General features: G+C 53.2%; 1 protein-coding gene across 3 annotated transcripts; it reads right to left on the reverse strand.

Moving 5' to 3' along the window:
* Positions 1-5309: 5309 nt before the first annotated feature.
* Positions 5310-11028, reverse strand: CDCA5 (cell division cycle associated 5). Of its 3 annotated transcripts, none has more exons than XM_078868363.1 (6): positions 10893-11028; positions 8868-8950; positions 7818-7877; positions 7655-7690; positions 6645-7136; positions 5310-5804 (listed from the first exon to the last, which is right to left on the reverse strand). In XM_078868363.1, the coding sequence occupies exons 1-6, from the start codon at positions 10945-10947 to the stop codon at positions 5724-5726; spliced, it is 807 nt and encodes a 268-aa protein (XP_078724489.1). In that variant the 5' UTR covers positions 10948-11028; the 3' UTR covers positions 5310-5723. The 3 variants fall into 3 exon arrangements, with proteins under 3 accessions (XP_078724489.1, XP_078724486.1, XP_078724488.1); XM_078868360.1 differs by having other exon boundaries at positions 10842-11028; XM_078868362.1 differs by lacking the exon at positions 5310-5804 and having other exon boundaries at positions 6498-7136; positions 10842-11028.
* Between the last annotated feature and the right edge of the window lie 737 nt (positions 11029-11765).

Consider the following 11765-nt stretch of genomic DNA (forward strand, 5'->3'; position numbering starts at 1 on the left):
GCCTCTTCTGCACTTACACGCAGGGCATGCCTGGCACACGCGTGCGCGCGAGGGGCATGCCTTGCGCACGCGCTTGGCACAGACGCGGCGTGCTTGGCGAACGCGCCGATCGGTCCGCGCGTTCACCGGGATTATTCTGGAATTGTGCTAACAGACAGCGATGACTCTGCTGCGTGTCCCTACATCTCAGTCAAGTCTGACGGATGGCGGAGGGGCGTGGGAACCGGTGGTGACTCAACTTTCGAGGAACACCAAGCGCGTGGCCAAAAGATTTCGTGAGCGTGCGTCATCACGCCGGGGGGACACGGGGGGATGTCTCGCTGGCGCCCGCACCACCCACGCCAGTGCCTCGTGGTTGACCGAGGGAGCTGGATCACCGTCACGTTGCGAGAGGAGTTCTGTAGAGAGTACGAAGCCACCTTTTCTAATTGCACAGAATTATTATCGCACCGGCGCAGAGGAAGATATTTCGCCGGCACCCGCGCCACCATATCCTGGCAGTGCCGAGCCGCTTGCTTGGCCACACGGTCACCACGACCGCCCAAGGGGTGAAATCTTCGCAGTCCTCTCCACCGCGAAACACGACCCTCCACCACACCCGGCACCAGTGGGCTCTTTAACGCTTTACACAATCAACACGTTCTCCGTTACGTAAACATCTGGTAATCGCGCCTCGTGCCAATGCTTAATTTGCGGTGCGCACATTCCCACCGCCCGCAGACGGACGCCGTGGGCTCCGCGTGCGACTGTTCGCGTCACGGCTCAGCAACCGCTACAGTGGCCGAGCGTGGAGAGACGCGCGATGTAACGCAGACCCGGCCCCACAACAACCCTCGGCGAATGCGGGCTCCTCCACGCGCGCTAGCGCGCACACACAGCCTGAGAGATAACATCTGCTCGGCGGTAAGCACGCCGCTGCGAGCTCCACCTTGTTACGCATCCAAGATCCACGCCTCCACTCGCTCTCCCGCGGACTCGTCAAACGCAGCCGCAGGTCCGCTGGGCTGTCAACGTCTCCAGGACACCTGGGCCTCCCTTCTTCTGGGCAGCTGTGGGAGTTCTGCGACACTGCTCGCCACTTCAAAATAATCACGCTAATGCACAATCATAACAAAGCCACCCGCAATCCATGCTAATGTTTCTGTAACATAACTTGACAGTTTGTAAAATATCATATGTGAGCCAACTTTCGTTACAGGAAGTACATTTTACGTAATATTGGCTTATGTTTTGTGTTCAGTTTCGAATGTTTTTCTGGAACAATGTTATTTTTGCTCTTATTGCTATTGTCGTCATTATTGGACTTGTTTTTGTTATTGCTTTTATCTTGAGTTCTCTGCTCGTTACACAAAATTGACGTGAACCTCCATGCTTCACCGTCACCATGACTACACTGGGCAGGTGATTAGGGGCCGATGAGGGGGGGCACGTGATGCCCCTGGCAGTTCCCACGCCATCATGACTCCCCCTGCAGCTCTGAGCGCACTCATCGACAAATATCCCCCATAACCCTTTGCAGGAGGTTGGGGCAAGTGCTATGAGCGGGCGGTGCGGCAAAACGTTGCTTGGCCACCTTTGTCTCCCCAGACGCAATATTTACAGTGCATCAGGTACTCATTTAAGGTTGAGTCAAACTAGAACCGGTTTGGGTAATTTGTCACCGCCAATGACGGTGAGCTGGAATCGAACTCGGATTCCCGGTTTATAGTGCAGTGCACTAACCACTGCGCCACCACTCCCGACACCGAGACATGCCAACGCACAACACGTACATTGTGCACGCAAAACAGATGCGCACGCACTCGCGCACGCAAGCAAAGGAACGCTTACACACGGCGCTGTCACACACCTGCGCGACACGGCTCGGTATCGGCTGGGAGATCAGGCGTGGTGCAGCGGTGGAGCGCCACGCGGCCATGCCGGTGCTCTGTGCGGCGGCCTCCACCGCCCCCACGCCGACAGCCCCCGCTTGCAGGAATTCACAACAAACGCGAGACTTGAAAACACGAGACCCGGCGCTCGGCCCGGAGTCTCCCTGCCTGGGCCCCCCGGGGGCACGGGGACACAGGGACACGGGCGGGCCCTCGTCACACACGAGCAGCGGAGGGGAAAATCTCATTGCGGCGCATTCACGCGAACGGCTCCCAACTCGGTACGGCGCGTCCCGCGGCAACGGCCGCTCTCCCGAGGGTGCGGCGTACGGGCCCACCTTGTGTCAACGCGCTTCTGGATGAGGGTCGTAGGGGTTATTTTTACCATACTTCACCACCTTGGTTATTGCTGGTAGGCGAAGGCAGAGAACACAGGTGTGGGAGCAGAGAAGTAGTCAATCGTTCTCAACGTCGCCACGGGTGGAATGTGCGGAGAACGTTGGTCGGACAATTGCCGAGATAGGCATTGGCGTGGTCTCCACGAGTCCGGCGGCCAAGGGGAAGAAGAGAAGACCAAAGTCCAGATGGTGTTGGAGGTCACTGCGTGTCGACTGTGTGGCAGCTACGGAATCTGGCGGAGGACGTGTCGGTAGGGAGGTGTGCGGTGGTGGCACCAGCGGTGTCGGCCACGATGATTTCTCGATCGGGATTCGATCCGAGTGAAATCGATGAATGTTTTCACCTCCCAACTTTTACGAAACCATGGGTTTTAAACTTGGGAGCTCAGCCCACACCATAGTCATGGGGCAAATGTCCACCCCTTATCAGTGCCTACCTTATTACAGACCAATTCAGACTTTATTGGTCACCCCGTGCCCTTATAAATCTCAACGTTCATCCTACAAAGTCCAGTCACAAGGGAGAAAAAACAATAATAGATTTTTTTTCCCCCATACTGAAACGGCTGTACGCCGTATGAACCTGAAAACAAAATTTCCCTGTACAAGAATATGAGTAAACAGGTCTGGGTGGCAGCCAAACCTGGTTAATACTGTTGTGTATTAACCGTAACATACCACGCATCGTCGGCTTCGCCAGCGGACGTTAAAGATCCAGTGACACCATTCGTAGGCCATGATGTGCCTGCGTCGCTGTCCAAATGTGCAAACTTTGAAAAATGACATGGAAAATTAACACGTAGCAACCATCGCCTGTACTGCAAAAACTTGGCTGGACCCTCCTGAACAAGTGTCTTGAGACCCAGCGACGCTTCCCAGGGTAAACAAGCATATTAGTACATTAGCTGTAATAATAACCTTGAATAATACCGTAGTAATAATTCCTAGAGCGTGCGTGCCGCACCCAACGTGGCAGCAGCGCACAAATGAGACGTGGGCAGCCCCCCATCACCCTGCTCCCCCTGACGTCCCACCGCCCACCCCCCTAGCCACGCCCGGATTAGCGAAGCGACAGGTGGCACGGGCACGCGGGTCTCCTGCAGATTCCTCTCGCCGCCGGGTCCACGGCCAAATCTGCCGTCACCACCTGCCCAAAACAGCCCCCGTGAAACACGCAGCGATGCAGGAGGGAGCCGTTCATCGCGGCGTTTAGTCACGCTCCACAACACAAAAACTAACCGAGCGTTCCGCGCCCTCCGAGCCGGCGTCCGCGAGATATGCGGCGTGAATGAAGCGGCGAACGCGGGGCGAGCGGCGGTACCTCGGCTCGCGCAGTAACGCGAGCCGCCGTCTCGGACGGCCCCGTGACGAGCACCAGGCCCCCCGTCTCCACATCTGGAGCGGCGCCAGAAGGGAGCGGCCCGCTCCGCTCGCAATGCTCGCGGCGTCTGCGTGCACAAGCATCTCCGTGTCACGGCGCGCGCGTCGCAGTGCGTGTGCGGGGCCGTGTGTCGGTGCCTGCGCCCGTGTGTGCAGAATGTGTGCATGTGCAGTGTGTGCGTGTGTATCGCCTCCTTCAAGAGAGACTTAAAAACTCACCTCTACAATCATGCTTTTGAGCGACTCTGAGCTTGGCTCCGCGCCTCTGAGTTGCGGCCACTACGTCTGCAAATTTGCGCGCGTTACAAATTTAACTATTATTATTATTGCGTGTGTATCCCAGCGAGTGTGCTCGTATGCAGATTGTGTGCATGTGCAGTGTGTGCGTGTGTATCCCAGTGAGTGCGCACGTGTGCAGACTGTGTGCATGTATGCGGGCTGTGCGTGTGCACCCAGGGTGCGTGTGCGTCTCAGCTTATGTACATGCCAGTGTGTACGTGTCCGCGCTGCATTGTGTGCACGTCCCAGTATACGCATGCAGTGTGGCTGTGTGTGACCATGTGACACATTAATTATTGGAGTGACATCTGAACTGGTGCCAGGTTGCCCCAAATTCAACTCGGCTTCATACGAGTTCCGTGTGATATGTAAATATCAGTACTGGAGAAACAAAGTAAGTTGCGTTGTCCACCCAATACCTCGTGTTGTACCTCCAGCCTTGATAGGTGCTCCCCCTAACACCACTTGCCCCAATAACCTATGCAGCCTCCACAGATCAATATCTTTGTACCTGCTAGCAGTGCATACCCCGAGGTGTGAGCACGGGAGATGGTGGGTGTGTGCGTCCGTAGTGCGGTGGCGCAGTGCTTAGTCCAACACAAGCGACGAATATCTGAACTGGTCCTGGGCCTCCCCTAGGTGGACTCAGACATAAATGAGTACCTCATGTGATGCGTAAGCATTGCCAGTGGGGTAACAAAGGTGTTCTGGCCACCCACCCCCTCTCGTGTGCAGTGCCGGCCTTCATAGGTGCTCGCTAACGGCTATTGCCCCGAGTCTGTGAAGGCTTTACGGGGGATCTATGTATTTGTAGTGTCCTTAAGTGATATCTGTGTGGAGGTGTGCGCGTGCAGCTTTGTGCGTGTTGTGGTGGGGGGCACCAACGTGGGGGGCCCGCGCCGCCGTGTCGGCGTTGACAGTGCGCCGATCATCGGCGTGATTGATTGCCGCCTGGAAAGACACCACTCGCTCAATCGGATGGAATTAACACAATGAGGCGAAGCCGTGCCAACTTTCTTTCGCGGTTATATTTACACGGCCTATTATTACGGCGCGGCGAACAATCAACGGTGGCTGCACCTCCTCATAAGGGAACACTATGTAAAAACACCACAAATAACCGTGAGCCGAGCTATCAAATGAAGATGGACAAGTACAAGCCAACAGAATGCGCAGACAATTTTAAAGCGAGCGCTCGCGTGCGCGGGATATAATTAGCGGACGGAGACGTGGAGGTGCGTGGTGGAGGGCCGGCGTGCCAGCGCCGACATCTGTTGGTGCGGCGCGGGGCCCGGCACGCAGGAATGAAGGAGACCCCCCCCCCCCCCTCGCCACGACGCGCACCCCCCCCCCCCCCACCCATCCGACACAGCCGCGCGTCTCTGAGAGACAAAACCTTAAGGGATCGGTGCACTGGCTTGGCGTGACTGGCCCGGCACGCGTGACATCGGCTGAGCCGCGTGCAGAATCACGACCGCGAAGGTGATGGCAACCAGACCCCGGCAGAGAGCGGCAGCGATGCGTCGTGAGTCAAAAGGGAGTTTTATTGACAGGTGGCGATACGCCAACGCGCGGACGGTACACGCTACAGACCACTACGTCACAGTTCAAGCAAGGGTGCTGAGCAGCTTTACCAAGGAGCTACGCGAGCTGAGAAAATTAAAATACAAAAGAGGCAACCGGAGGTTCGTAACAAAATACCAGAAAATGGCAACACGTTGAGGTGAAGAGTATTCTTTATACATACAGGCCCGAGGCGCACGCAGTTTGGTTTTGAAGCGTGCAACATCGTTAGTTATTCCATAATGAGTTCAAACTTCTCTGCTTCATCAAACTCGGCATTCATCTGTGCCGCCAGCTTCTCAAACTCCCGCACCTGAAACACACGAGGACTGGAGTCAGCGGCCAGACATCGCAGCTCAGAGCTCGTGCGCCACTTCCACTCAGCCACCCGATGCCACAGCAGGCATTGAGAGCACAATAATAGGACATCCACCCAATACGTAGGTTTCACCTTAACACACAGGTTTGCGTATTCCAATATTACGATTCATAATTGATTTGTGGTGAGGCCACGTAATGATCTGGCAAAAGTTTGTGTCGAGAGGAACCCTCCACCACCCGACACAGCCAAGCAGATTAATTGTCGTGACGGCGTACAACCATTTAATGACGCGCCAACGATTATTGTTTCAGCTCACACCTAAGTTGAATAAAAAACCTAAATCAAAATTAGCAAATGGATACAAATCAAATGCAACTCGTTTAGAAAACAATTTGAAAACCCATCACAGCATAAAATAATGTGTGGGCTCGAAACAAATTGGTGAGTGGCAATGGGCATCCCCACAGTGTGGAGGTGGGACCTCTCCATGTATGAGGCTCTCAGAGGGACAGGGCAGTAGTGAACATGACTGTTCTGTACTGACGAGTCCCAACGATTACCAACTTCAGGCGTCTGTTGGGACGGCCACATTTATTAACTCTGAGCTGGTGACCTAAACGATGCTATGGCCACACACTCGGCTCTTGTCTAGAGCAGGTTGAGGGTTCTAGATTAGAAGCTTGAGGGTTGAGGGTGTTGCAAGTGCGCCGCGGTGGTCACGTGGCGTGCATGTGGGGCCTTCGGATGGGGGTGGCGCCTGCCTGCCGCGTGTGAGCAGCGCGCCGCTGCGCGAAGTTACGCACCGACGGGCGCCGGCGCGGAGCCACTCACCCCAATTTTGACGATCTTGCACCGTTTCCGCCGTGCCTTATCGTCGCCGAGCTCGATGCCTGGCAAACACTGCTTGCGCTTGCCGGGCGACGCCTGCTCCAACGAGGTCTGGTCCAGCGCGGCGGAGAGATGCTGCAAGGTCTCCTGGGGCACCAACCGCAAGGGGGACACGTCCTCCATGGGCGCCGAGGTCAGGAGGCTCTCGAAGCCGAAGAGGGAGGGCCGCTGGGACACGAAGCCCTCGGTGGGGGTGGACGTGTGCGAGGCCCGGCGCGACGGGGACTCGGGCTCCGGGCGAAGGCGGGTGTACGAGCGGCGCACGCGCTGGGACATCGGGGTGGTCGCCGCCGGTGCCTTGACCCCGCCGGTGCTCAGTGGCGACAGGACGCGGGTCTCCATGGCGCCAAGCCGCACGCTGCGTCGCTTGGGCGACAAGGGGCAGTCGGATTGGCTCGAGGTGTTCTCCGAGTCACCGTCGTACGGGTCCAAGGTCTGCGGTACGACACAGCGGCAGAACCTTTCAGCTCGCACCACAGCTGCAGGCTGGGATTGTCAAGGGCAAGCCAAGCAGAAGTGGCAGGGTGGCTCAGAGGTCACAGCACTGAACCTACATTGCGGAGATCCTGGATCCTCAAAGGTATCGAGTTGATGGTCTCTATTAATGCATAACATTCTATTTGATTTTAATTTGGATGCATTTCAACTCTGACTTAAATATCGATTCGCTTTTCATACAACAAACCTCGCTCTCAAATGCAGTGGTAAGCGATGCCTCCTACTCATTATGTACCAGAGGTCACTCGAAGGGGTAGCTCTGTGATATGTGTGCTGCCATGGGGCGTTGCGCAAGAGGAACACTCGCATTGCTATATTAGATTTCCAAATGGATTTTGTCTCGTGCTAGGACATCAATAGCTAAATCGGGATACAATTTTGGGTAGAAAAATGACAATCAAGACGGATTCTCATTGCCGTAGTCACAGACGCAGGGGTGGACGCGCAGCGCTCACCTTGTGAGATTTTGAGTCCTTGATGAGGTCGCTGGCCTGCAGGGCAAACACAAGGAAAAGTACATTTTAATAAAACGGCCAAGGCCCAATTGCAGTGATTTTCACACGCGCTTTGTTCTCAGTAATATCAGTGGGGCCCGAGTTTTGCGCGACCTCTGCTCACCATCGTCTTCCTGGGAGCAAACTTCTTCGGGGCCGGAGATGGGACAGCTGCTGCTTCTGCCTGCAATGCACACAAGTGGCACACCATCGTAGTGACACTTTGCTGCACAGTGACACAAAACTATAGTGACACAGGATGAACCAAGGGTTGATGTCTACAGTCGGGCGGTGGTTCTGGCTATGCAGGCGTCCACTGAAGCTATGCACTTTTAAATCTAGATTAAAAACTAATTTATTTAGAACGGCTTGGTGTTTAGTTTGTTATCCTTCCCCCGCACTTCCGATTAGCACAGTTCGCTACGTACAGTGTGAAAGAACTTCAACATACATATTGTAATCGGCACTGTGGAGGCAAGGGTAGGTGAATAACACAAATGTTGTGAGACTCTCTTCCCGTGGGCGTCGAGGTGCCATTCTCGAGCTTGCCAGAAGGTGGTCTTGTAAAAATGTCAACTCCACGTTTTCCACCCGGACGAGATCGTGTTGCCGTGTTGCACTCCAGGTTTTCCCTGGGTGCTCCGGTTTCCTCCAAAATGTAAACACGGACTAACTGGCTGATAACACGTTAATATAATAGAGGGCTGCAGAGCTTGGGCAATTGTTGGCACCAGCTTACCACATAGTGTTGCCTTCCCACTCAGCGGTGGTTCCTCCTCGCGCCTCGATGCCGTGCTCTACCCGAGTGCGTGAATACTATGTGATGCTGCGTTAGGTTGCTATAATTTATTATACTACATTATATACAGACAGAAGATGTCCATCTCTCACGATCTTCAGCGTATCGTATGGAGGGTCCCGTATTAATGCCTACCCCCCCACACCCCAACCACCGATTGATCAATTTTCTTTTCACCTCTTGCCTTGCAGAGCCATTTCATCCATTTTCCCTTGCATCCATTATTTTCTCTCTCTCAACATGAATGACGCGTGATCATTCGCTTTCAAAATCTGCAAATGGAAGAAGGGGGTTTAAAACCCAGCGGCCTCGTGAGTTCATCGGCAGGGTTGGCCCGCGAGCCACCGCTGCGTCCCACCGTGAGCCAGGCCTCACCTCCTTGGCTCGGAGGAGTCTTCTCTTGCTGTCGGCTCGAGTCTCGCGGCTCACGTCCATATCCGAGCACGAGGACATATCCACTAGGGGAGCAGAAGGACGCGCGCAACCATCAAAAACCACACCACCAATAGTAAAGGTTAATTTTTTTTGGAGGTTAGATCGCGTAAATATAAATGCGCCCTGAACTCAAACACCATCCGACACAACCAATTAGTAATGTTTGTCACGTAAACACAACGTGTCAATTAGTATTATTTCGAAAAGTTTACTGGTTTGGCCATGTTTGTTTGTTGTAGTACGGAGTAAGACTGATGGCCTTAATCTAAGTTGTCTTATGGTTGTTGTTGTTGTTTGACTTGCATCCCACTGAAATTTTTGCACACAGCGTTGGTGTGCGGTGTTTTTTCTGCATTATTTTGCTGTCTTTTCTTGGATTTTCTCTTTGCACTTATTCACACATTCACTTTAAGATGCTTTCTTGTTCATGTTTTTGTTTTTTATTTGTTGCGGTTGCACCCGATTCAAGAGCCGAATGGCTCACAGGGCTATACCTAATAAATGAACTTGAACTAGTTACTCGTTCAGCACACCGGTGTGTTGGAGAGTAAACCCACAACATTTGCATTACGACGTTTCGCTGGTGATTACAACCAGTTTCAACAGGCGATTTGCCAGAATTGTGAAGCCTTCCTGTTTTGGTTTTAAATAAGAGTAAATGTGATGTCATCAGTGAGCCTATCGTGTGCGAAGACCAGAGGAGAGGGGTCAATGTACATACCTGTCAACCCCTTATCAGTGCCTACCTTTATTACAAATTCAGACCTTATTGGTCAACCCGTGCCCTTATAAATCTCAACGTTAATCATACAAAGTCCCATCACAAGGGAAAAACACAGACAATTGTTTTTCCCGTATTGAAGCGGCTGTACGCAGTGTGGACCTGAAAACTGAACAAGCATTCGGGTAAACCGTATGGGTTGACAACTATGAATGTACATCATTCAAATTACAATGGATTATGTTAATCTGAGAATATGCAGTACCTATTACCGGTTGGATTAGTCACAGTTAATCAACAAATAACCTGAATATGCATTAAGTTAAACGGTGTATGACTAAAAACAAGCAACGCCGAGCCTATAGCAATCAGCACGGTTAAACGTTTTTTGACAGCTCTCAATTGCAAAATATTGTAATTCGTCTCGGCCACCGATTACTTTTACACGAAACATCACCACCAATCAGCATCAAATGAACGTCCTTGTTGTTGACACGCGTTGTTTTGCGCCCCTGCCAACAATTTATCTGCATTTATCTTATTGGTTCTTTCGGTAAAGTCACGTAGAAGGGAAATAATAAAAATAAAACATAATCAAATAAAATTGTCTTTCCGACAGCCCTGTTCTTCACCTGAGGACGGCTGCTTGTGTTGTGGCCTAAACGTCGTGAGAATTTTATGTAATTGTTTTATTTGTATTATTTTATTATTTCCCTTCTACGTGACTTTACCGAAAGAACCAAGAAGATGAATCCCTGCAGTCACGAAATCTTTAAATCAAAATTTATCTGCATTTAGTTTATTTTATCCGGGCGATTTTCGTCTGTCCCCTAGACGCTCGGAGGGAGCGGTGGTGCAGCGATTAGCGCAGCGCCACGAACCCGGCTACCCAAGTTCGATCCCCGCTCACGGTCAACCCCGACCGACGATTATATCCGAACATGTCCCGGGCCTCCCCTAGGTCGCCTCGGCCTCGAACGAGGTACCCTCGGCGCGGTGTGCAGTAAACGTCGCCAATGAGAGAGACAAAGGCGGCCGGGCGTGGTGCTGACCACCCCGTCGTGTACCGCGTCGGCCTTCGGAAGCGCTCGCGAACAGCACTTGCACTGGCAGTCTGCTACAGGCTACGCGGAGGAGGGGAGGGGACGGGAGTGGAGTGGGGTGATCTCCATCTTTGTGAAACGCGCGTGTACCCGCCGTGGTGCACGTGGGGCGGCCGCACGGAGCAGACCCCCGGGACGCACCCGACTCCGCGGGGCCCGATGCGCCGCCGCTCTTGGCTTTCCGTCTCGTCGCCATGGGGGGGGAGGTGGCGGGAAGGCGATGAGAGCTGCGGGAGGAGGGCGGGAAGGAAAGGCGGGAAGAGCCACGGGCGAGTGGCGACGAAGGCGGAAGTTGTTTCAAATTTTGCGGGAGGGGAAGTGACGTCACGTAACCGTGGCGGGGAAGAGGCGTCATTCGTACAGAGGAAAGAATTACGTCATTTGTCCAGGGGAAGGAATGACGCCATTCTTCTAGGGGAAGGAATGACGTCACGCAGCGGGGGAATGTGACGTCACGCACAGGATGAATGAGTGACGGCACGCACAGGATGAATGGGTGACGTCACGCAACGGGGTGACGTCACGCGTCCGTTCAGTGTCTCATCAGCTGTGTCGGGTTCACGTGGTTCACGTGGACCAATGCTGATGAGCTTGACAGATGATGATAGGCGAGGACTGCTCTGTTAAATTTGGGCCCGGGTCCAACTCAAAAATCGACAACAAAAAACAAGATGAAAAAATAACTACTTTTATTGATCTGTGTAAGGGGCCGTCCATAAATGACGTCACGCACCTGGGGGGGGGGTGGTCAGACATGTGTGACGATGTGTGACGAGAGGGGTGGATTGAGAAATGTGACGTCACATCAAAATGCGCAACTTTAAATAAATAACACGTTCTACTTAATTTAATAGACTTTTTAATAAATGTTTTCTCCTACAACATCAGAGTACAGCGCCACATTAAATACGCACTACAATGACAATAGTTTAAAGCGATTTGAAGCATGTTTAATTTGGGGGGGGGGGGGCAGAGCTTTGTGACTTCATATTTGAGGGGGGGTCTGACTTTTTG

Source organism: Lampetra fluviatilis, chromosome 25 (genome assembly GCF_964198595.1).
Source record: "Lampetra fluviatilis chromosome 25, kcLamFluv1.1, whole genome shotgun sequence".
In the NCBI taxonomy this organism is placed as follows: domain Eukaryota; kingdom Metazoa; phylum Chordata; class Hyperoartia; order Petromyzontiformes; family Petromyzontidae; genus Lampetra; species Lampetra fluviatilis.